The sequence below is a fragment of the Pelodiscus sinensis genome, chromosome 4 (assembly GCF_049634645.1).
Source record: "Pelodiscus sinensis isolate JC-2024 chromosome 4, ASM4963464v1, whole genome shotgun sequence".
Classification (NCBI taxonomy): Eukaryota; Metazoa; Chordata; order Testudines; family Trionychidae; genus Pelodiscus; species Pelodiscus sinensis.
The window spans coordinates 134,363,728-134,387,123 of NC_134714.1; the positions used below are offsets into that span (position 1 = coordinate 134,363,728).

General features: G+C 62.3%; 2 protein-coding genes across 11 annotated transcripts; one reads left to right on the forward strand and one right to left on the reverse strand.

Moving 5' to 3' along the window:
* The first annotated feature begins 176 nt into the window (after nt 1-176).
* LOC112547711 (RING finger protein 112-like) lies at nt 177-21,457 on the forward strand. 10 transcript variants are annotated; one of them, XM_075928725.1, is made up of 16 exons: nt 177-976; nt 8,071-8,263; nt 9,551-9,807; nt 10,425-10,542; nt 12,206-12,415; nt 12,808-12,945; nt 13,242-13,346; nt 13,906-13,956; nt 14,524-14,580; nt 14,778-14,864; nt 15,635-15,764; nt 15,900-16,030; nt 16,252-16,305; nt 17,777-17,851; nt 18,111-18,386; nt 18,655-21,451. In XM_075928725.1, exons 2-16 carry the CDS (start codon nt 8,111-8,113, stop codon nt 19,081-19,083), a joined length of 2,271 nt encoding a protein of 756 aa, XP_075784840.1. In that variant the 5' UTR covers nt 177-976; nt 8,071-8,110; the 3' UTR covers nt 19,084-21,451. The 10 variants fall into 10 exon arrangements, with proteins under 10 accessions (XP_075784840.1, XP_075784839.1, XP_075784836.1 ...); XM_075928726.1 differs by lacking the exon at nt 177-976 and adding an exon at nt 11,635-11,911 and having other exon boundaries at nt 8,128-8,263; nt 9,646-9,807; nt 18,655-21,453; XM_075928724.1 differs by lacking the exon at nt 177-976 and having other exon boundaries at nt 7,767-8,263; nt 18,655-21,450.
* LOC102462713 (serine protease 27-like) lies at nt 2,634-6,198 on the reverse strand. Its single transcript, XM_075928849.1, has 5 exons — nt 6,168-6,198; nt 4,983-5,145; nt 4,264-4,535; nt 3,893-4,062; nt 2,634-2,897 (listed from the first exon to the last, which is right to left on the reverse strand). The coding sequence occupies exons 1-5, from the start codon at nt 6,196-6,198 to the stop codon at nt 2,634-2,636; spliced, it is 900 nt and encodes a 299-aa protein (XP_075784964.1).
* Nucleotides 21,458-23,396: the final 1,939 nt, after the last annotated feature.

Sequence of the window (23,396 nt, forward strand, 5' to 3'; positions counted from 1 at the left end):
GGGGAAGGAGGCTGCGGACACGCCCCCCGCCAGAAGGGGGAGGAGTCTGGAGGGGGCGGTCCTGCCCCGCCCCCCGCATCCGTTCCCAGAGCCCAGCTGGCGCCGGCACGTCCGCCGGGAGAAGCGAAAGTGAAAGTGAAAGTGACCAACCAGGCGGCTCCGACTTTCGCTGCATGCTCCGGCCCGGGAGGGGGTGGCCGGAGGGGAGGCGGAGCAAGGCCACGGCGCGGGGGCTGGAGCGAGGCCCCCTGGTTCTTTCCGTGGGTCTGGGAGGGGAGTCGGGGCTAGCGGTGGGAGGGGGAAGCTGGGCCCCAGATTCTCTTCGCGGGAGGTGAGGCTAGTGGTTAGAGCAGGGGCGGGGCTGGGAGCCGGGATCCCTGGGTTCTGTCCCCACCTGTGGGACTGGGGTGGGGCGGGGGAGGGGAATCTCGGGGCTCCTGCTCTGTCTCCCTCTAAGAAGCGGCAGAAATGGTCACACGTTCTTAGAGGTCGATGGGGACCCCCCCCCAACAGAATTGCCATTTTCTGCTGCTAACTCATGTCAGTGGAAATTCCCCCCCTACCCCCCAAGCCCTGGGGGAAGGGGGCTCTCTGCTGCCCTCTGGTGGCTGCAGGAAAGAAGCAGAAGGGCCTGGCTCCTGGGACCGTCTCCCTGCCCCCGACACACCGAAAAGGGGCGCAGGGAACAGGCTCTGTGGGGAGCTTCCCTTTCCTGAGCCGCTCCGGGTGATCCCTGCTGGGTGGGGGCTGGGAACGTGACCCTCGCTGAGAGAGCTCCCCCGGGGCAGCCCAGCTGGCGTGGCGCTATCATGGGGGCGCCCTGCTGCCGCCCAGTTTGGGCTTTGCCGGGACAGACTCCAGCAGGGAACGCACACTGGTCACTACGGACAGCGTCCCACCCGGCCCGACGGAATCCAGCGCCTGTGGCATCGCCGGGGTCCAGGCCACGAACCCTTCTCCGGATCTGGGCGCCCAGGTGAGCTGCGCAGCTCAAGGGTGGAGCTTTGATCCGAACGTTTCCGATTTGGGGGCGATTCCTGCGATCCGGGGGGGCCCGGCTCCGGGACAGGCTTCCGGTTCCTTCTGTCAGGGTCCCCGTTCCTTCCCCGCAGCCGAGAATTTTAAGGGCAGGTGGGACAAGCCACTGCGGGGGAGGGTTCCTTGGTCCGGTCTCTGAGCAAGAGGGTGGGTCGGGGATCCCGCCCTAGTGTTTCTAGGTTACATGGGGAAACTGTAGGAGCAGAGGCCCGGCCGGTCCTACTGTCGTTGGGGAGGGCCAGGCGGGAGCCCTACGCTGGATCAGCCTTGGCGCAGGCACCAGGCAGGCAGGATAAGGGGCATCCCACTGGTCGGCAGGTGGGGTGGGTTCTGGAGTGGCCTTGGGGATCGGGCAATTGCCTGGGAACCACCCCCTCCCAGATCGTACACCCCAGTCCTCTGCCCCACGTCACAACCCTCCTTCGTCCTAACTCCCACCCAGATCCCACCTCCCCTCCTGCACCCTCCACAGCACGGCGCTGAGTCACGGGGGGGTGCGTGGGACACGGCTGGAGCTAGGGCTGACCCCAGAGCTCTCCCTCCTGATCCTCTGAGGGCCCTGGGGTGGGGCAGGATTTCAGCTGGGCGGCCCCCCCCCCCCGAATCTGGGAGCGTGGCTGTGGAAGCTGAGGCTGGCAGGGTTGTGACAGGAATGAGCCCCGTTAGGACAGACAGGCGGAGCCATAGGATGGTTCGTGGCGGCCGCTTTAGGCCTTGCGCTGTGGGTGGGCCCCACGGCAGCCCCCTCACCCATCCTATGGATGGGCGGGATCCAGGGGCTATGGACAGCTGGGGTCAACCCCACACACACACTCACCACAGCAGCAGGATCCAGAGCAGCCCAGCAGTCTGCTCCCCTGTGTCCCCTCTCCCGGCCGGCTGCACTTCTCGCCACCGCGAGCTGGCCCTGGGGCACTGGGCTTCCCAGGGGCAAGAGTGGGGGATGGGGGCGTGCCAAGCTTCTACCACTGCAGGGAGGACAGGGGCCGACCCCTGCTGCTGCCCACTGCCAGGCCCCATAATGCTCTGGCTCATGATCTTGGGGGAGAGGGTAAGTGGGAGGAGCAGAGGATGTGGGGAGGAGAAGGGGCGGAGCAGAGGAAGGGCAGGGACAGAGCTTGTAGCAAGGGGGTTCATTGGGTCCTGCACCTAGATCACTGGGGGGAGTTCCCCATCGCCCCCCAGGGATAGCTCTTGCAGAAACCATGGGGGTCCCTCAGGGCCCATTGGATCCAGCCAGGCCTCCAGGAACAGTGTTTGGTGCAAATCCAATTTCTTTCTGATCATGCGCGATGAGGGCGCAGCCTCACACACGGTAGGCCGGGGGCGCGCTCGGGGGGCTGCCTTTGAATCCCGCCCCTCAGACCGGCCGGCCGTCTCCCAGTCGTCCTGGGCCTGCGCGTCCGAGGGCTGCCCCAGAGGCGTCTCGGCGCACGGCCCCTCCTCCCTGCGGGATTGGTTCAGGCTCTCGCACGCTCAGGCCTGCGGGCGTTGCTGGGAGCTCTCGGGCCTTCTCCCCCTGCGCTCAGACTGGGGAAGGTTCCGCTGCTGGGTGAATGGAGGAGGGAGAGTCGGGGGGATCCCAGTGGGGGGGGTCACAGTGACATCAGGAGAGTGGTGAAGAGAAGAAAGTAGGGGCTGAAGGAGGCTCTGGGGGCATCTAGTCCTGAGGAGCTGTTCTCTGTGGCGGTGGCTTGGCCCCCGGAGCCAATGTGCCCCCGTATCCATTCGCTGTAGGTCACCGTCCGGACATAGACACCAGGACGATTGGGCCGGCCACAGCCCTCCCCCCAACTCACGGCCCCCATCAGCAGCCAGGTCCCATTGTGGTCACAGGCCAGTGGCCCTCCAGAGTCACCCTGGGGGGGGCAGAGAAATTGGGATTAGTGACGCCCCCCAGCCTCAGGCGTCCATGTCCCAGCATTTTGGGTAAAGACACATGCCCCATCCCATAGCCCCACTCACATATTTTTTCCACAAACACAGAGGCTGTGTCTAGACTGGCCAGTTTTTCTGCAAAAACAGCCGCTTTTCTGGAAAAACTTGCCAGCTGTCTACACTGGCTGCTTGAATTTCCGCAAAAGCACGGACGATCTCATGTAAGATTGTCAGGGCTTCTTGCGGAAATACGATGCTGCTCCCGTGCGGGCAAAAGTCCTTTTGCGCAAAAGGCCAGTGTAGACAGCTCAGATTTGTTTTGCGCAAAAGCACATCTAGATTGGCACGGACGCTTTTCCGCAAAAAATGCTTTTGCGGAAAAGCGTCCGTGCCAATCTAGATGCTCTTTTCCAAAAATGCTTTTAACAGAAAACTTTTCCGTTAAAAGCATTTCCAGGAAATCATGCCAGTCTAGACGTAGCCAGAAGGTATAAAGAGAGTCTGGTGCGCTTTTCCCGTCCTCGTTCCCAGAAGGAGGCATTGGTGTCAGCGGTGGGATCCCCAGTACCTTCACAGATGGTGAGGTGGCTGTTCCTCCTCTCCTGCCCTCCACAGAGACCACTGGAAGGGCTCCTGAGAGCAGGGGGCTGGGAGCTGACCCTTCCCCATTGACACGTTGGGTCTTTGCCCATCTCACAATGATTGGCTCAGGCATCATGCAGACTCAGGCAGACGGCAGTTACCCCATAGCCCCACGGTCCCTCTTTCTTACCCCGCTGCCAGCTGGAGCTATGCCACAATCAAGGGAGCAGGGCATAGAATTCCATGGATCACATGGATCTGAATTCCAGAGCTGCTCCGGCCCGCTCGAAGGAGGCCGGATTGTGAAACTCCACGGCTATAGCAGCTGTTCTGCACCCTGCAGGCCCTAGGTGGCAACACGGAGCTGTGTGGGGCCTGCAGCCACCTGGCTCACCTGGCAGGAGTCCCTCTGCCCTGCGGCGTCGCCGGCACAGACCATGTCGGGTTGGACGGGGTCCCTGCCGATGCTCGGGTCTGGGTCGATGTTGTAGAGGGCGTTGCAGGCTGCCCTTTCAATCAGCTGGACCTGAACCTCCTGCAGCGTCCTGGGGGCTGGGAGAGAGACTGGGTGCGGGGGAGGGAGAATTGGGGGAGTGAATCCATCCCGTCCTGCAACCTGCCCCCAGGCCTGACAACTGCCCCTCCCCATCCACCTCCCCAGCCGCTCCCTCACCCCCAGGCTGGTCCCCTCTCCATCTCCTCCCCAGGGCTCCTCCCCATCCCCACCACCAGATCCAATCCCCTGCGTCCCATAGACGTTCTTACCCGCCATGGCCGTGGCCCCCCAGCCTGTGACCCAGCACGTGTGGTTCTCAGGGATGGTATCGGAGAGGTCGGGCAAGCAGATTGGGCGGATTTCGTCGGTGTATCCCACCGCTGCCTCCAGCTGCACCAGGGCGATGTCGGCCACACGGGTCCCCCTGTTGTAGTTGGGGTGGGGGATGATCTGGCGCACAGGGGATGCCACGCGGCTCGGGGAGGGGAAGGAGAGCTGGTGCTGCCCCAGGACTACACGGTAGCCAAACTGAGGGAAGGTGCTGGGGGGCAGAGAGAACGCCGTGATCAGTGGGGAATTGGCTGCCAGCATGGGCAAAAATGCAGCGGGATCCGGGCCACATTGAGGGAAACCCCAGACAGTCAGAGGCAGCCACTTCTGGGGTGGGCTGGCTTGGGGAAAACCACACACAGGGCTGCACGGAGGTGGCTCCTCCCATGCCGAGATGCAGCCACCTCTGGGGTGGGCTGGCTTGGGGAAAACCACACACAGGGCTGCACGGAGGTGGCTCCTCCCATGCCGAGATGCAGCCACTTCTGGGGTGGGCTGGCTTGGGGAAAACCACACACAGGGCTGCACGGAGGTGGCTCCTCCCATTCCGAGATGCAGCCACCTCTGGGGTGGGATGCCAGGGGGTTGGCTTGTCTGGCACAGATCCAGGCAGGGCGTCTCTCGGTTCCACCAGCCCCTGCCCGTCCCGGGTACTCACAATTGGAAGCAATGCGCTGCCGACACGACCCACTGGGCCGAGACGAGGGACCCTCCACAGAAATGGCGTCCGTTGTACTGGAGGCTGACCTGCCACGGCCACCGGCCCCTTGGGGCGTCCCCACCCCCGACAATTCGGCCTGAGATCCTGGGCTGCCCGCACCCTGGAGGGGAGCAGCATGGATATGGGAGGAGCAAAGAACTCAGAGTCTGGACTGTCGGCCCCTCCTCTTCCCTCCCCCTTCGCTCTAACCACTAGACCACACTCCCCTCCCAGAGCTGGGGAAAGAACCCAGCAGTCCTGGCTCCCAAGTCTCCTCATGGCAGGTGTCCAGGGCAGGTAATTCTGGTGTTTGGCCGTTAGCATCTTACCTGTGTGATTCCAGCTCCCCATAGCGCCTAGGGAGCAATGACAGAGAAGGTAAAGACATTAATGTATCGGGGGGAGGGGGGGGACAAGGCTGAGGGGATGTTCACAGGCACTGCTGGGGTCTGAGAAGGGGTGTCAAGGGTGATGCATTCCAGTAGCTCCGCCCATAATTCCCGGCCCCAACCATTGCCCCAGAACAGCCCTGCTGTCCTCAGCACCAGCTGCACCCTTTGGCCACATTTCTAGTTGATTTACCATCAGTAGGTTCAAGAATCAACACCCCCCCTTGATCTGAATGGGGCTGCTCAGCACTGAAGGCACCAATCCAGACCGCGGGGCTCTGGGAAGGGACAAGGGCTTGATTTCCCCTGATATTCCTGAGCTCAATTCCTTCCCTGGGCCCTACACCCCCACCCCTCACTCACCCTGCAGCAGGGTCATTGCCAGTAGCACTAGGGCCAGCAGGGAGCTCAGAGGCCCCATGGTTCAGCCTTCCCCAGGCCTCTCGTGACCGCGCGCAGCTGCCTCCGTCTCTCGGCTCAAAACCCAGCTGGGGATGCAAATTCTGGGCCGGTTTTTATGGGCACCAACGTGCCCCTCCCTGGCTCGGTGGAGAATAATGGGGCTGCATTTCCTGCTTCCCCAGGCAGGCAACGAAGAGCTGGTAAATTCCACTTGCTGAGCAGGTTGTAGCTGCTCTCGTTCTGCTCTGCCTGGGGTCAGCCCGGCCCGGGCCTGCTGGAAACCAACCCAGGCTCTTGATGACAGATCACTGGGTGGAGACCGACCGCAACTGTCGCTTCCCCGTGTTCTCACCAACCGAGGGTGCTCGGAAGAGAGTGACCATGATCGCACTGTGGACAGGGATGTGGTTATAATGGGGCAAAGCTTACCACTGGATTAGGGTTATCCTGGATTTGAGGGTCTCGCGGGGTTAAGGCAAAGACTGTCATGGGTAGGGGATGAAGGCATCATGGGCATTGGTCGTTGGGGTTGAAGGTACTGGTCATTGGGGTTTAGGGCATCATGGGGGTTGGGATTGAGGGTGTCATGGGGTAGGGGATGAGAGCGTCGTTGGGGTTGAGGGCAATGGTCGTTGGGGTTGAAGGTACTGGTCATTGGGGTTTAGGGCATCATGGGGGTTGGGATTGAGGGTGTCGTTGGGGTTGAGGGCATTGGTCGTTGGGGTTGAAGGTACTGGTCATTGGGGTTTAGGGCGTCATGGGGGTTGGGGTTGAGGGCGTTGGTCGTTGGGGTTGAAGGCACTGGTCATTGGGGTTTAGGGCGTCATGGGGGTTGGGGTTGAGGGTGTCATGGGGTAGGGGATGAGGGCGTCATTGGGGTTGAGGACATTGGTCGTTGGGGTTGAAGGTACTGGTCATTGGGGTTTAGGGCATCATGGGGGTTGGGGTTGAGGGCGTTGGTCGTTGGGGTTGAAGGCACTGGTCATTGGGGTTTAGGGCATCATGGGCGTTGGGGTTAAGGGTGTCACGGGGTAGGAGATAAGGGCGTCATGGGCCTTGGGGTTTAGGGCATTGGTCATTGGGGTTGAAGGCACTGGTCATTGGGGTTTAGGGCATCATGGGGGTTGAGGGCGTTGGTCGTTGGGGTTGAAGGTACTGGTTATTGGGGTTTAGGGCGTCATGGGGGTTGAGGGCGTTGGTCGTTGGGGTTGAAGGTACTGGTTATTGGGGTTTAGGGCGTCATGGGGGTTGAGGGCGTTGGTCGTTGGGGTTGAAGGTACTGGTTGTTGGGGTTTAGGGCGTCATGGGGGTTGAGGGCGTTGGTCGTTGGGGTTGAAGGTACTGGTTATTGGGGTTTAGGGCGTCATGGGGGTTGGGGTTGAGGGCGTTGGTCGTTGGGGTTGAAGGCACTGGTCATTGGGGTTTAGGGCATCATGGGGGTTGGGGTTGAAGGCACTGGTCATTGGGGTTTAGGGCATCATGGGCGTTGGGGTTAAGGGTGTCACGGGGTAGGAGATAAGGGCGTCATGGGCCTTGGGGTTTAGGGCATTGGTCATTGGGGTTGAAGGCACTGGTCATTGGGGTTTAGGGCATCATGGGGGTTGAGGGCGTTGGTCGTTGGGGTTGAAGGTACTGGTCATTGGGGTTTAGGGTGTCATGGGGGTTGAGGGCGTTGGTCGTTGGGGTTGAAGGTACTGGTTATTGGGGTTTAGGGCGTCATGGGGGTTGAGGGCGTTGGTCGTTGGGGTTGAAGGTACTGGTTATTGGGGTTTAGGGCGTCATGGGGGTTGAGGGCGTTGGTCGTTGGGGTTGAAGGTACTGGTTATTGGGGTTTAGGGCGTCATGGGGGTTGAGGGCGTTGGTCGTTGGGGTTGAAGGTACTGGTTATTGGGGTTTAGGGCGTCATGGGGGTTGGGGTTGAAGGTACTGGTTATTGGGGTTTAGGGCGTCATGGGGGTTGAGGGCGTTGGTCGTTGGGGTTGAAGGTACTGGTTATTGGGGTTTAGGGCGTCATGGGGGTTGGGGTTGAAGGTACTGGTTATTGGGGTTTAGGGCATCATGGGCATTGGGGTTAAGGGTGTCATGGGGTAGGAGATAAGGGCGTCATGGGCCTTGGGGTTTAGGGCGTCATGAGCGTTGGGCTAGAGGGTACAGTAGAGTTTAGGTTTACGTGTCACTCCCCACCCTGTTTTTTGACCCATCGCCGTTCTCGTTGCCTCTCTCCCATGATCGCTTGGGGGATCTGCCCCATGCAGCTCAGCAGTTCCATCCAGTTGACCCTGTGATGTCGGGTTTATGACGTCGTTGGCCTGCGACGCCTCCATGAGGGATCCGACATTTGTTGCCCAGAGGGGGCTGGGCCAGCAAGACTTGGGACGATGTTCATTGGTTACTCATCTAATGGCCACCCCTTCAGACGGACTCATCTTGGCCACCGGGTTCCCTGAGGTTGGCAGATCCTACTTCCCATCCCCTTCCCCACAACCCACCTCCTGCATCCTTCCCCCACCTCCGCCCGGTTACCAGACACTCCCTGGCCTCCATGCTTAGGACCAGTCTGAGCAGCGCTGCCACTAGTGGGTATCAGACCATCGGCATCTAAACCACAGAGTTCACTCTGAGCTCAAGGGCTGGCCCTGGGGAGCAGCCTCACAGGGCAGGACCCTACAGCCCCGCCCCTCACTCGCCCTGCAGCAGGGTCATCGCCAGCAGCGCTGGGACCAGTGGGGAGCAAAGACGCCCCATGGCTCAGCCCTCCCCGACCTGCCTTGGCCAAGCCACCGCTCGGCTCAACGCTCAGCTGGGTGATAAAAGTGCCAGGGCAGGTGTTACAGGCACCTGTGTGCCCCTCCCTGGGGCTAGTCTTCTCCAGCACGGGGGGCAGATTTCCTGGCAGCCCCAACAAGGAAATCTGGGCTGGTACATTTCACACGCTGATGACAGGATGTCGGCTTTCAGTCTGCTCCACCTGGGGCCATGCCAGCGCGAGCCTCCTGCAAAACCAAATGGAAACGCGAGGGCCAAGGGCCCGGCGTGAGCCCTGCAGTGATTTTGCTTGTGTGCGTTCTGTCGCTTGGGTGGGCCGAGGGGAGTCCACGGTAGCACGTAGGCCCAGGAGGCCGTGGCCATGGGGCGAAGGGAACGGCTCAGAGGGCAATGGGGTAAGAGCATCGTGAGGGTCTCACGGACACTGGGGTTAAGGTTCTGATGGGGAGGAGCATCTCAGAGACTGACAGGCCCCAGGGCCAAGGGGAGAGGCCAGCGCACCAGATTAGCCTGATTGACAGGGCAGGCAGGCCAGTGAGGGAGACAGGAGCCCCGGGGCCATCCTCCATGTGAGGTGGGCAGAGTTAAGGGGAGCAGTGAATAGCCGGGGAGAGCAAAAAGGAGTCCTGGGCGAGGGCCCAGCGCAGGGAGATGTCACCAAGGCGGGGGGATGCTGGGGAGAAGGGCCCAGCCCCCTAGTGCCCGGGAGCATGTGGCCACCACCAGAGCAGGTGTCTGACCCACGGTGTCCCCACAACCAGCCAGAGCAGGGATGGATGAGGACCAGACTCTGGCCTTGCCTTTCGTCCCAGGGATGCTGGTGGTGGTACCCCCTGCCCACAGGGCGGGTCCTTCCTTTCCTTTTCCTGCCCCAGCTTTCTCGGATTTTTCTTACTGCTGCTCGTTAATAAATCGTGTCGGGTTTCACTGGCTGCCCTGATCAGTGGGTCTGGGGATGTCTGGTTTCAGTGGGTCCAACAAGGCCCTGCGGGAGCCAGGCAAGCGCCCTACAATGGCAGGATCCTTCCCCCCACACACCTTCCTCCCCCTGCGAGTGGCTCTAGGGAAAGGATCCAAGAGCCCTCAGCCCCACCCCTGGTGCCTGGAGACAGAAAGACAAATGGGGCAGGGTGCGGCCAGCCAGGCACGGGACAGAGACACGCACCGAGCACGGGACACAGACCGAAACGTAACGTCGGGCTCGGCACTGGAGTCTGGTTTGCGAGGTGAGTGCCTGGCTGTGAATGCAGAGGGCTGTGGGGCGCGATGGGAGAAGGGGGCAGACCTTGAGCCCAGGCGTGGGCTGGAAAGGGGTGCTTGGTTGGAACTGAGGGGCACCGGCAGGGCAGGGCTGGCAGGGGCTGTGAGGTGGGAGTGGGGGGCACCAGCAGAGCAGGGGGCAGAGGGCAGGGCTTGGCTGGCAGGGGCTGTGGGGCAGAAGTGGGCACAAGCAGAGCTGAGGAGGGGTTCAGGCTGCCCCCTTTGATGGGAACAGCGCAGACAGCAGCTGGCGTGTCCGAGCCCCTTGGCGCAGGGCTGGCAGACTCTGGGGCAGTCTCTGAGAGTCTCACCCCACGGCTGAGCCCGCGATCTGGGCGGGGCGGTCCCAGCGGGCCGAGCCTGGGGCAGGCTGGGCCGTGTCGTTCCCGTGGGCGTTCAGGGCGCTGCGCTCGGCCCCCGGCTGCAGCGGGCACAGCGGGTGGGGCCCTCGCGTAAGCCCCCGCTCGCCCGGCCAGAGAGCGGATGCGGCCGGTCCCAGCAGCGACTGGCTCTCGCCCAGCCCGGGGCTGGGGAGGGAGGGGGAGAACCCAGGTGTCCTGGCTCCCAGCCCCTCCCCCGGCAGGACGGCGCGACTCGGGGACGACGTCACCTGTTCTGTTTGCGCGACCATCTTGCATGACCTGGTCTCCATGGAGCGTGGCCACAGCTTCTGCCAGCACCTGCCGGGAGAGCCCGAGCCGGTGAGACCCGTCGGGGAGGATACGGGGGCGGGACCTTTCTTCCCCCTCCCGGGCAGGGCGGGTCCGACCCGCTCAGGTGTGGGGACCGGCTGGCTGCGAGGGGCGGGAGTGGGGCGCACGGAGTCATCGGCTTGAAGCCAGAAGGGACCGTCAGGGCCATGTTGTCTGACCTGCCGTCACCGGGCACGGAGTCCCCCCCCCCCCACGCCTGTAAGACCCAGGCCCCCGTCTGAGTTACAGCAGTTCTGGGGTCATGTTAAAGGCGTCACGTTACCGAGAATCCACTTACATCCGTTAAACCTGCAGCTGCCCCAGCTGGGAATTGGGTCCCCTTGGGGCCACTGTCGATACTGGCTGCTGGCCATCGCAGATGGGCACACGCCCTGGTAGGCAGTCCCCTCGCCCCCCTACACACCTTCCCCTCCCTAACTTCTCACACTCAGTCTTGAAACAAGCTGGTCCTCCCCAACACACACACAAAACAGCAAAGTCCTAGACCGTAGATGGTTAGGACCTACATTTAGTGTCAAGTCTCATCTGGTAGCTCGCCAGTTTGTAGCTATTTATATTTAGAAAAGGCCTGGGGGTTCCAGTGGATGAGAAGCTGGAGAGGAGTCAGCAGGGCGCCCTTGTAGCCAAGAGGGCTAATGGCGTATTAGGGGCATTAGGAGCATGGCCAGCAGATCCAGAGATGTCATCGTTCCCCTTTATTCGGCTGTGGGGAGGCCACATCTGGAGTGTTGCGTCCAGTTCTGGGCCCCCAATTACAGAAGGGACGTGGGCGCATTGAAGAGAGTCCAGCGGAGAGCGACTGAAATGTTTCGGGGGCTGGAGCACTTGACCTATGAGGAGAGGCTGCGGGATTGGGGCGTGTTTAGTCTGCAGCAGAGCAGAGCGAGGGGGGATCCAAGAGCAGCCTCCAGCTCCCTGCAGGGGGGCCAGAGAGGCGGGAGAGAGGCTACTCAGAGCTTTCTAGCCCTGTCCAGCGTGGATGCCGGGGGCTGTAGCCAAGCCCAGACACTCTGCCAGGGGAGCTCCGGGCACTTCCTTCCCCACTGGGATTTTGACCCCAACTCTTTCTGTTTTCTCCAGGCCACCCCTTGTCATTCCTCCCCCCTCCGGCTCGTCGTTAGCGCCCGTCGGTAACGTGACTCTGCCCCTTTGCCTTTTCCCTTCTTCCTGCACGCCGGGCGCGGCTGCCGCTGCCCCGTGGCTCTGTTCTCCCGCCCTCTGTCGTCCCTCTCTCCGGTGCTCCCTCTCCTACGGGATTCGCCACCCGCCCAGTGCAAGGATCAGGCCTGGCGAGTTCACGGCCATCTCCACGTCGTGCCAACCTGCACCCCAGACGTCTCTCTCCCTCCCTGCGCAGGTGCCATGAGATTGCCCCTCCGTCTGTGAACGCCCCCAGGGGTCAAAGGTCATAGCCCCACGGCCGGAGCAATCAGCTCAGCATCTCCATCCTGCCGTGCCCTTGCTCTCCGCCAGGGACGGGGGAATTCCTCTGTTTCTCTGTGTCGTCCCCAGCCTGGGGCTGTGTCCTCATGCATCCCAACAGGAGTCTGGACCATTCCCCTGCAGGGAGTCTGGCTCTGGTCTGCTCCCAGGGCGGAGGTCTGGCTGGTCCATGGGTGGGGTCCCAGCGCTGACCCTGCTCTCCCTGCAGCCGGAGCCGGGAGCTGAGCCGGGGAGCCCGGTGCAGCTGGTGCGTCTGGACGAGGACGGGGGCCTGATCCTGGACGAGGAGGCCCTGAGCCGCTGCCTGGAGCAGGGTGGGGTGGGGGGCGCCCCCGTCTGCCTGGTGTCCATCATCGGGGAGCAGCGCCGGGGCAAATCCTTCCTGCTGAACTACCTGCTGCGCCGGCTCCTCAGCCCGGTGAGTGGGGGCGGGGGAGCTGTGGGGTGAGCGGCCCCCGCCTGCCCCCTGTTGGAGGGCCCCAAGTGGCACACCCCTCTGGGAGCACCTCCTTCCCCACCACCCCTTCCAGTTGGCTGGGCCCTAGTCTGGAATGGAGCCTGCCCGACGGAGGGAGCTGTCTGCCTGTCTGGATCGGGAGATGTCCGTGTGTCTGTCTGAATGAAGTTTGTCTGTGTCTCTCCAAGCCAGTGGTGGGTCTTTTTGTCCCTCGGATCCTCAAGCAGAGCCATCCCCATGTTCTCCTCCCACAGGTGCACTGAGCTCCGCCCCCGTCTTTGGGCTGCCTGCCTGGGTGAGGGGGTACCAGTCATTCTCCTCCCCCCCTTGTAGCTGTGCTCCCCCCCCCACAGGGTGTGAGCGACGGGTCGTGGATGGGCCGAGAGGAGGAGCCCTTGGCGGGGTTCGAGTGGCGCGTCGGGACCCAGAATGTCACCAGGGGGCTGTGGGCCTGGAGCCAGCCCCTCTGGGTCCCCACTAGGGGAAGCAAGGTAAGTGGGGGAGAGCGAAGGAAGAGGGGGGAGTCGTGGGGTGGGTGAAGGGGTGGAGGGTTGGGAGGGAGGCAGTGGGGGCATGGGGAAGGGCAGAGGGAATGGGAATGTGCGGAAGGAGGCCGCAGGGGAACCTAGTGCAGAGATAAAGGAGGGACAGGAGAAGGGACAGACGTAGGGAGGCCCTGAGGGAAGCACAGAACGAGATGCCAGGTGCCATCAGGGCCCAGCAGGAGGGCAGAGGGGTGGGGGGGCACACAAAACCGGGTGCTGACGTGGGTCTCTCCTGGCCCCAGGTGGCCGTGCTGCTGGTCGACACCGAGGGCTCCATGGATGTGAAAAGAAACAAGGAGACCAGCATCAAACTCTGCGCCCTGTCCATGCTGCTCAGCTCCTACCAGGTTGGAGCTCAGCAGGGGGTACTAGGGGGCAGAGAGCAGGGCAGGCTCAGCAGGGGGCGCTCTCCCCTAGCAGGGGGCTGGCCCAGTGCCCCAGGGCAGCGCTAGGGGGCGCTGTGGGGCAGGGAGCGGGACATGGCCCAACAGGGGGCGCTCTCCCCTGGAGGGCAGAGCTGGCCCAGTTCCCCAGGATGGCGCTACGGGGCACTGTGGGGCAGGAAGCGGGGCAAGGGTGCAGCAGGGGGCGCTCTCCCCTGGCAGGCAGGACTGACCCAATGCCCCAGGGCAGCGCTAGGGGGCACTGTGGAGCAGGGCAGGGCCCAGCAGGGGGCACTCTCCCCTGGCAGGTAGGGCTGGGCAATGCCCCAGGGTGGTGCTAGGGGGTGCTGTGGGGCAGGGAGCGGGGCAGGGCCCAGCAGGGGGCACTCTCCCCTGGCAGGCAGGGCTGGGCAGTGCCCCAAGGTGGCGCTAGGGGGCGCTGTGCTCTGGGTGGTGCCGTGGCCGGGCAGGGGCCTGGGCCGTGGCTGCTCGTGGCCGTAGCTCTCTCGTCCCGACTCTGCAGATACTGAACATCGGCTGTCGGGTGAAGGACCCGGATCTCGAATACCTGGAGGTGAGGCCGGGCTAGCGTTGCCCCTTTCTGATTGTGAGTGAACAGACCCCAATGCTCCGCCCCTGTTCCACCCTCCAGGCCCCGCCCCTGCTCCACCTCTTCCCTCCAGGCCCCGCCTCGGTCTCCTCCCCCAGGCCCTGCCTCCGTCATTTGCTCCTCTCCCTGGTCCCCAACGCTTGCGGGACCTCCGTCTTTCTCCCACCCCGCCCCCTCCAGTGGGGCTCCTTCTGCTTCGGGGCTGGGGCGGGAGCCGCAGCATCCCCACATAGAGCCAGACTTCCTCCTCCATCACTCCCATCCCAGCTTCCCATGCTTCCTGGGCTCCTCCCAGTGCCTGGGCCGGGTGCACCCGGCTTCTCTCTGCCCCGCGGAAAACGGTTCCATCCATCTCGAGTGTCATGCCAGCTCCCGGGTCCCACCCTGCAATTGCAGAGAGAGTGGCTCGTGGGGGGAGGGGCTGATCCGGCCCCTTTCTATCCCAAGGCTGGATTCCCCCCGCCCCGGTACAAATGTCTCGGGCACCCCAGACTCATCCTCCCTTCCCCCTCCCCCTCTTCCCCTCCGCAGATGTTCATGCAGGTGGCCGAAGTGGTGGGAGAGGCCTATGGACTGGAGCCTATTCAGGTGAGACAACTCCCTCCTCCCCCCCTCCCGGCTCCTGCCCTGCCCCATGGGTCCCTGCATTGCACCCCTCCCCCCTCTCTACAGCATGCTCCTGCCCTGAGCACCTCTCCTCACTCCAGAGAGGCTGAGGTTTAACCCCAAAGGCACCATCCTTGTCCCCCCACCCAGTGACCCCCTCTCCCCCCGTCGGCCTGCAGCACCTGGACCTGCTGGTGCGGGACTGGACCAGCTCCCAGCTCCTTGGATTCCGGGGTGGGGAGCAGCATCTGGGAGACGTCTGGCAGGTGAGAGGGCGGAGGAACGGGGCACGAGGCCTGTCCCCTCTGGGGGGTGCTGGCTTCCATCTGGCCCCAGGGCAGGGTACTCTAGGGGCTGAAGCTCCACCCTCTAGAAACGTTGCCTGTAACTTTGCCAAACTTGACCTCTGGGGCTGCCATTTCCCATGCGTGTTCTCTGCCGCCGGCTGGATTCTGCCCCCCGCCGTGGCCGGGAATGAGGCTGAAGGAAACACGCTGCTTGGGAACACAGCAAGGAAACTCCGAGGGTCATAGACTCATAGAACCGCAGAGCTGGCAGGGACCTCCAGGGTCATCGAGTCCAGCCCTCTGCCCTCCTGGCAGGACCCAGCACTGTCTAGAGCATCCCTGACAGGCGTGTGTCCAACCGGCTCTGAAATATCTCCAGGGATGGAGACTCCACAACCTCCCTGGGCAATTTATTCCAGTGTTTGACCACCCGGACAGTTAGGAATTTTTTCCTAATGTCCAATCTAAACCTCCCTTCCTGCAGTTTAAGCCCATTGCTGCTTGTCCTGTCCTCAGAGGCCAAGGGGAACAAGTTTTCTCCCTTTTAACAGCCTTTTACATACTTGAAAACGTCTATCATGTCATGACTCATGGCTGTCCCTTTCTCTTCCTGCCACCCCCGCCTCGGCCACGGCTCTCCCCAGCATGTGGGCCAGGCGAGGCCGGGCTGGGGCCTCTCCCTGTCCCCTGGGGCTGGCTGATGCCACCCAGGGCGAGTGTCTCTCTAACCGATCTCCCGGCTCCGGCAGGGGCTGGCGGCGACGTCCCCCTGCAAACACCCCAAGGCCCTGGACGTGTTGGGTGGAAGCAGCAGCTGCTGTTACCTGATGCCCTTCCCTGGCAAGCGGGTCGCGACTGGCAGTGTGGGAGCCCTGCGAGGTAACGGGCCAGGAGAGCAGCTCTGAGCCCCCTGCTGTGGACAGGGCCATGCGACTCGGTCGCTGCTTGTGTTTGTATGTAGGAAGGGGGCCAAACAGGCCCCACAGCCCCCTTATCGCCCGTCTCCCCCGGCAGACATGGACGAGGATTTCCGGGAGAGCCTGAGGAACTACATCACCGCCCTGGTGGGCTCGGCCAGGAGACATGTCCGGAGGGACCAGCGGGGGGAGCCGCTCACCGGGGCCCAGCTCGCTGCCAAGATCAAGGTGGGGACTGGCCAGTGGGGCTGCAGGGAGCGGGACAGGGGCCTCTCCTCTGGCCATAGGGATGAGCCCAGTCCCCGTGGGGAAGAGCCGCACAGCGACTCCCCATCTGCCCCACCCCAGAGGTGGCTGCATCTCAGCACCAAGCAAGCCTTCCTTGTGCTCAGAGCCTTACTAAGCTCTGTGCAGTCCGGTCTTAAAGGTTTCTTGTGGTTCCTTGGCAGAATTTATCAGAGGTGATGAGGACCCATCGCTCCGGCTTCTCCTCCCCCTGCCAGGTACCATCGCTGCCTCTGTCCCAACCATGGGGGGGGGGATCCTCCCTTCTCCCGGCCATGCCTCAGGATCTGGAGGAGGTAACTGGGAAAGGGTCTGGGAGTAACCTAAGGTTCCTGGACCAGTCCAAGAGTTCCTCTAGGATGTCATCTGACAAGGGAGTTGGGCAGAGAGGGGAGGATGGGGTGAACTACATTGCCCACAATGCACCAGGGATCCTTATTTTGGTAAGGAGCCGCTGGGCATCGTAGCCCTGACGCATCATGGCAGACGAAGTCTGGGAGGCCAGGATATATAGACAACAATGCATCTGAACTACATTTCCCATAATTCCACCGCCTCTCCCTTCCTCCTGTGTGAGCTGTGGCCCCAGTGCATCATGGGAAGCGCATGGGGCAGCGGGGAGGGAAGGTGGTGTGATCCCTGGAATATGGGACGAGAGTCCTGGGATCCATCAGGTCCAAGCCTGAGTCGGGACAAGAACTGGGGTTCAACGCCCCACTGGACTCTTGCCTGGGGCTATGTCTAGACTGCAAGCCTCTTTCGAAAGAGAGCGTCTAGACTGCACGTTGAACTTTCGAAAAAGCGGCTTGCTTTTTCGAAAGAAAGCATCCAGTGAGTCTGGATGCTCTCTTTCGAAGAAGCCCTATTTACATTGAAGAACGCCTTCTTTCGAAAGAGGAACTTTCGAAAGAAGGCGTTCTTCCTCGTGAAATGAGGTTTACCGCCATCGACAGAAAAGCCGCGTTCTTTCGATTTAATTTCGAAAGAACGCGGCTTGAGTCTGGACACAGGGGAAGTTTTTTCGGAAAAAGGCTACTTTTCCTGAAAAAACCCCTGAGTCTGGACACAGCCTGGGAGGCCACCAAGTGTACCCCACAGAGTGGAGGGCAGGCCGGTTTCCCAGGCTGCACCAGTAACCAAGGGCCAGTGTGGCCACGGCCAGAGAGGGCACTAGGGTGTCTAGGATGGGGATAGTCGTGGTCCAGCTGGCACAAGGCTGGGTAGATGCCAGTGCCCCAGGCTTGGATCGTTTGGGCTTACAGAGGAATGTAGAGGCTCCAGCCCTAGGTGAAGAACCCCCGGGGCGGGTACCTCGAGCGCTGCTCCCCCTGGCCCGACGTCTCCGCGTAGGCAGAACGTGAGACGTGGGCGGCAAACTCCATTGGGCGTCAGCCTCAGACGGGCTGGGGCTAGAACAATCCTCCCTCGGCCCCAAACGAGAGCTGGGATTCCCGCCCATCCCCCTGCTGCTGGGGGATCCAGTGAAACTGCCAGAGACCACCAGGCCCGCCGTGTGCTCTCAGGGGCCAGCCTCCAGCTGGGGTAGGGGTTTGCAAAGTGCCACTCGGGAGCCACGGTGAGCTGCTGTGAGGGTCACATTGGAGCCCCAAGTGGCGGGAAGCTGCAGCCGTGGGGCAGTGGGATGGCAGGCCCACGAACCGCAGCTCACCCGGCCTGTCCCCTGCACAGATGGCCGTCACCTTCCACAACCAGCGCGCCCTGGACAGTGCCCGCCAATACTACGCTGCCTGGCTGGGGGAGAAGGTGAGTCGGGGAGGGCTGGGCCCCTAGCTAGGGGAATCCCAGGGAAAAATCCCAGCCAGCCTCACCTCCAATGGGACCTCATATTGGCTGGGAGGTGGCTGAGGATATGGGGGACCCAACCCCGGCACGTCGGGAGCTCTGAGCTCAGTTGCGGGAGCGAGGGGCAGGGCTGGCCCGTAGCCTGAGCTCTGGGGGAGGAAGGAGTCCATTGTACCCCACTTCTAACACCCTGGGGCCCCTCCTGTCCTGCTCGATGCAGGACGCCCTGTCCCAGCGCATGGCCGACTGCCTGCGGGTGGATCCGGGCGCGATGGCGGAGGAGCTGGAGGAGCAGCGCAGGTTGCTGCTGGAGCTGGGCCGGGAGGAGTTGAAAGAGCCGGAGAAGGAGGCCCTGTTGACGGCGCTGGAGCAGGAGCTGGCTCGGGAGGCTGAGACCTTCCTGGTGATCTACAGCGAGCGCCACCAGGATCACACCGTCAACCAGAGAGCCCTGGACCGAGCCCGCTCAGACCACGCTCGGTTTCAGAGGGAGAAGGTGAGTCGGGCGGGTGGGGCCGTGCCCCAGCCAGGGGACCATCCCAGCCAGCCCCATGAGCAATGGGCTTTGGACTGGAGGGGGGCGCTCTTCCCTCTAGCCCCCAAGGTGGCTGCAGCGATGCACAACGGGGCCCTGATCCTGGACAGGGGGTGGAGGGAAGTTACTGTCCTGGAGCCAGAGGTTCCATGGGTGAGACAGGGTCACCCTCCCCCCTTCTAACAGCCTCGGGGCCTCCGCCTTTCCCCGCCTCTCCCGCTGCCTGCAGGCTGCCCTGTCCCAGCGCCTGGGCTGTCTGTGGGTGACGCCGTGCGCCATGAAGGAGCAGTTGGTGCAGAATCGCAGGGCGGTGCTGAGGCGATGCCGCAGGGAGATGGTGGGCCCAGGGAAGAACCGTCTGCTGGTGGCACTGAAGGTGGAGCTGACACGGGAGGCCACGACCTTCCAGAAAATCTACCGCAGGCGCTATCGGTGTCATGCTGTCAAGGCGGGCATTGTCGGGGGGGTGGCACTGGGGTCCCTGGTCGGTGGGCTGGGTCCTCGGGCAGTGGGCTGGGTCCTTGGGCTGTGGGCTCGGAGTTATCCATTAGAGAGCGGTGGCTACGGTGGCTGCGGAGTTAGCCCTCCCCTAAGCAGCCGTCCTTGGGGCAGGGGTGGGCGCCGCGGCCGGGATGAACATGGGCAGGGTGGTAGGTAGCAACGTCCGGCAGAAGGGCACTATCCAAACCCGGTGCTTTATTTCTCATTCGTCAGGCTCTAACATCCAGCCATTCATTCCCCCCCCGCCCCCAGCTCTGCCTTTCCCTTCTTCTAACGGCCCGGGATGGTTGCAATGCAAAGCACTTTAAAAGCCGGCGATGGTAGGATCAACGGTGTCCCCATAACCTTAACACTGCCCCTTGTGCATGCATGTGCATTAGCATACAGTCTGTAATTCCATGCTCACTTACCGGTGTTCTCCCTAGGGTGCAGGGCTCAGCTGTATCATGATGCTTTCTCCTTGGGGTGCAGTGCGCGGTCTCTGACTTTATTTCCCTCTCTTCTCATCCTGCCATCCCCTGCCTCCTTCTCCACGTCACGTTACTGGATTTTAAGGGGATCAGACAGGTCACTGCTGCACCCGGGGTGGAGGGGGGTTGCCCCAAAGTCTGTACAAAGGGGCCATGTGAGGTGTCCAATGAAAGCTCATGTCCTACTGATCCTGTGTGTGTGATTCATGTGCGTGTGTGATGTCTGTGTGTGGTTATAAATCTGGACTCTGGGTTGATGCTGGAAGATTCTCCGTCTGAGACAGAGCAATTACCCACCCGAGGAATGTGCCTGGGACCAGCAAACCAGCCAATATCATGGGGACGCAGGGACAGATCACTGGGCCATGTGACCCGCTCCAGCTTGCAAGGTACCAGGGATGGATATAAAATGCCATGCGGAGGTCTCCATCTTGTCTTAAATTCTGCCACTGATCCCAGATGCAGCCTTGCAGGGAACAGCGAGCCAGGAAGAACTGTGGACCCATCCTGGCATAGGATGTGCACCAAGGACTTTTAAGCCAGCAGCTATAACATCTCTGCTAGAGCCTGCATCCAGAACTGGGAGATGCAATGCGTGTAATGTATTCTCCTTAGCAACCTCACTCTCCTGCTTTTCTTTCTTGTAGTAATAAAACTTTAGATGTTAGATGCTAAAGGATTGGCCCAGCGTGGTCTTGTGGGTAAGACCCAGAGGCTGTGTCTAGACTGGCAAGTTTTTCCTCAAAATCATCTGCTTTTGCAGAAAAACTTGCCAGCTGTCTACACTGGCCGCTTGAATTTCCGCAAAAGCACTGACGATCTCAAGTAAGATTGTCAGTGCTTTTGCGGAAAACTATGCTGCTCCCGTTCGGGCAAAAGTCTTTTTCCGAAAAACTTTTGCGCAAAAGGGCCAGTGTAGACAGCAGAGATTTGTCTTCCGCAAAAAAGCCCCGATGGCGAAAATGGGGATCGGAAAAGCGTCCTGCCAATCTAGACGCGATTTTCCGAAAATGCTTTTAACGGAAACCTTTTCTGTTAAAAGCATTTCCAGAAAATCGTGCCAGTGTAGACGTAGCCAGGGTGTAACTGGTGGCTGGTTCTTTGGGACTAGAAAGACCTGTTGGGGGTGGGTGAGGTTGGGTTCTATAACCCCTCACCTGTGTTAGGCCTGGGGCTGAGTGTGGCACAGGGAGAGCTGGGGTGTCTGAGGGGTTTTGCTCCTGAGGCTTCCTGCTGGCCGGATTGGCAGCTGGAGCGCTCGGTGGGACTGGTTTGGGAAGGTCTCCAGTCTGGGGCTGTAGGGAGCCCTGAGTCTGAGCAATTTGGACACCCTCAGTGGTGCCCAGAGCCAGCCCGGCCCGTCACACCCCACCGCTTCCAATCAACGAAGGCTGGGCCCAAGAAACAGCAGCCTCTCTCGCCGCACAGCCCTGATCCATTCCGGAGCAGAGACGTCCTGCACAGGGGAACACCCTGAGCTTGCATTTCCGAGCTGAATAAAGGTCTTTCTTGCAATCTCCCAAGTATTTGTAGAAAAGTTGACGGGTGGGACGGGAGTTAACAACCAACGCCTGGGTTACCAGCGTCAGCACCAGTCCTGGTCTCCCTCCCGCCGACAGACACCTTCTTCCTGGGACTGGCCCAGGGAGAACATGGGGCCACACTGGCTGGAGAAGCCGGATCTCCTGGATCTAACAGCAGGGCACGGTAGGACACGAGCCAGGCAGACGTGCTGGTGTTTTAACAGCTTTTTCTCGAGCGGTGTGTTCCTGCTGCACAATGAAATACACAAGGCTCCGGAGCTGGGTCACTGGATCATGGAAGAATCCTAGAAGTTTAGGGTTGGAAGAGACATCAGGAGGCATCAAATCCAGCCCCTGCCCAAAGCAGGACCAGCCCCGACTCAATCAACCCAGCCAGGGCTTGGTCCCTCCAGGACTTAAACACCCCTAGGGATGGAGATTCCACCCCTCCCTAGGGATCCCAGCCCAGCGCTTCCCCACCCACCCAGGGAAAGAGTTTGTCCTAAAGTCCCACCTCCCCCTCCCCCACTGCAAGGGGAGCCCATTGCTCCTCGTTCTGCCACCTGCCCCCAAGAGAACAGCCTCTCGGCAGCCTCTCTGGCCCCCCTGCTCTCGGATCCCCCCTCGCTCTGCTCTGCTGCAGACTGAACAAGCCCCAATCCCTCACCATGTAGAAAGGCAGTGCATATCTTCAGGCTGCTGCCGGCCCCCACCATAACCCAGCCGCCTCCTGCCCCCTGGCTACAGCCTGGACAGGGAGGAGCTAAGCCCTAAGGACGCACTGTGCACCAGGGCCCAGGGAACCGGACTCCAGGGAGGTGGCTCTCAGCGGAGAGCGCCCAATGGGAGGGTGGAGGGCGCAGGTTCAAGCTGTGAACCGGTTGGAAATTGCTCCCCCGTCTCCTGCTCCTCCCGAGCTTTGCTGGGGGCGGGGAGGCGTCCGTGTGCCAGGGTTGTACAGGGCTTTGGGACATGCACGGCCTGGCCAGCACCCAGGGGTCGAGGGTCGTGGACTTTCCTGGGCTGCTGGCCCAGGCAGAGGCCGTGGGAGGCAGAAGGAGCCCGCAGGGCGAGCGCAGTGACATGATGCTGCACAGGCCCCATGCCGGCGTGAGCGAGCATCCGTCATTGTGACGTCGCAGGCGGGCCCACGCGTTTGCCTGAGAGGCTTGGGGGCTTCCTTGCCCCCTTGACCGTCGGGCACTTTTGTGTACGTGAGCAAATGCGCCGCTGAGCGTCGCTTCTGCCTCGCCCGCTGGAGCGTCGCCCCATGGGAAAGACAGCCGAGGTCAAACCACTGACCGGGGCAAGGAGGGTGGCAGGAGCAGGGCGGCCCGTCAATACAGGCGAACGAGGCAGGCGCCGAGGGTGCCAAGATAAACAGCCGCTGAGGGCTTTGGAGGCAGGGGCGCCGATCACGCGTCTCGCCTACGGCGCCAGTTGCCGGCAGCTCGTCTAGGGCTGCTCCTGGGCAGGAGGCGTAAGAAACACCAGAAACCAAAGGCAAAGGTGACCCGGCTGGTACATGACCTCACCCTGCTCCCCCACGGGTACCGCAGAGGCGGCGCCAGAGCTCCCCGACTCACGGTCCTCAACGCAAAACATGAGAGTAAAGTGTGAAGTGTGATCTGAGGGTGCGCAGCGCGCTACAGGTACAATCAACCCTGCTGTCTCAGGGGTAGCCTGCTGCCCCTGCGCCTGCTCCCCCTGCGCCTGCTCCCCCTGCGCCTGCTCCCCCTGCGCCTGCTGCCCCTACCTCACACCCGCTGCCCCTGCGCCTGCTGCCCCTACCTCACACCTGCTGCCCCTACGCCTGCTGCCCCTACCTCACGCCTGCTCCCCCTGCACCTGCTCCCCCTGCGCCTGCTCCCCCTGCGCCTGCTGCCCCTGCGCCTGCTGCCCCTACCTCACGCCTGCTGCCCCTGCGCCTGCTGCCCCTACCTCACGCCTGCTGCCCCTACCTCACGCCTGCTGCCCCTGCGCCTGCTGCCCCTGCGCCTGCTGCCCCTGCACCTGCTCCCCCTGCGCCTGCTCCCCCTGCGCCTGCTCCCCCTGCGCCTGCTGCCCCTACCTCATGCCTGCTCCCCCTGCACCTGCTGCCCCTACCTCACGCCTGCTCCCCCTGCGCCTGCTGCCCCTACCTCACGCCTGCTCCCCCTGCGCCTGCTGCCCCTGCGCCTGCTCCCCCTGCGCCTGCTCCCCCTGCGCCTGCTGCCCCTACCTCATGCCTGCTACCCCTGCGCCTGCTGCCCCTACCTCATGCCTGCTACCACTGCGCCTGCTGCCCCTACCTCACGCCTGCTCCCCCTGCACCTGCTGCCCCTACCTCACGCCCGCTGCCCCTGCGCCTGCTGCCCCTACCTCATGCCTGCTACCCCTACGCCTGCTGCCCCTACCTCATGCCTGCTACCCCTACGCCTGCTGCCCCTACCTCACGCCTGTTAACCCTACCTCATGCCAGCTACCACTACACTTGA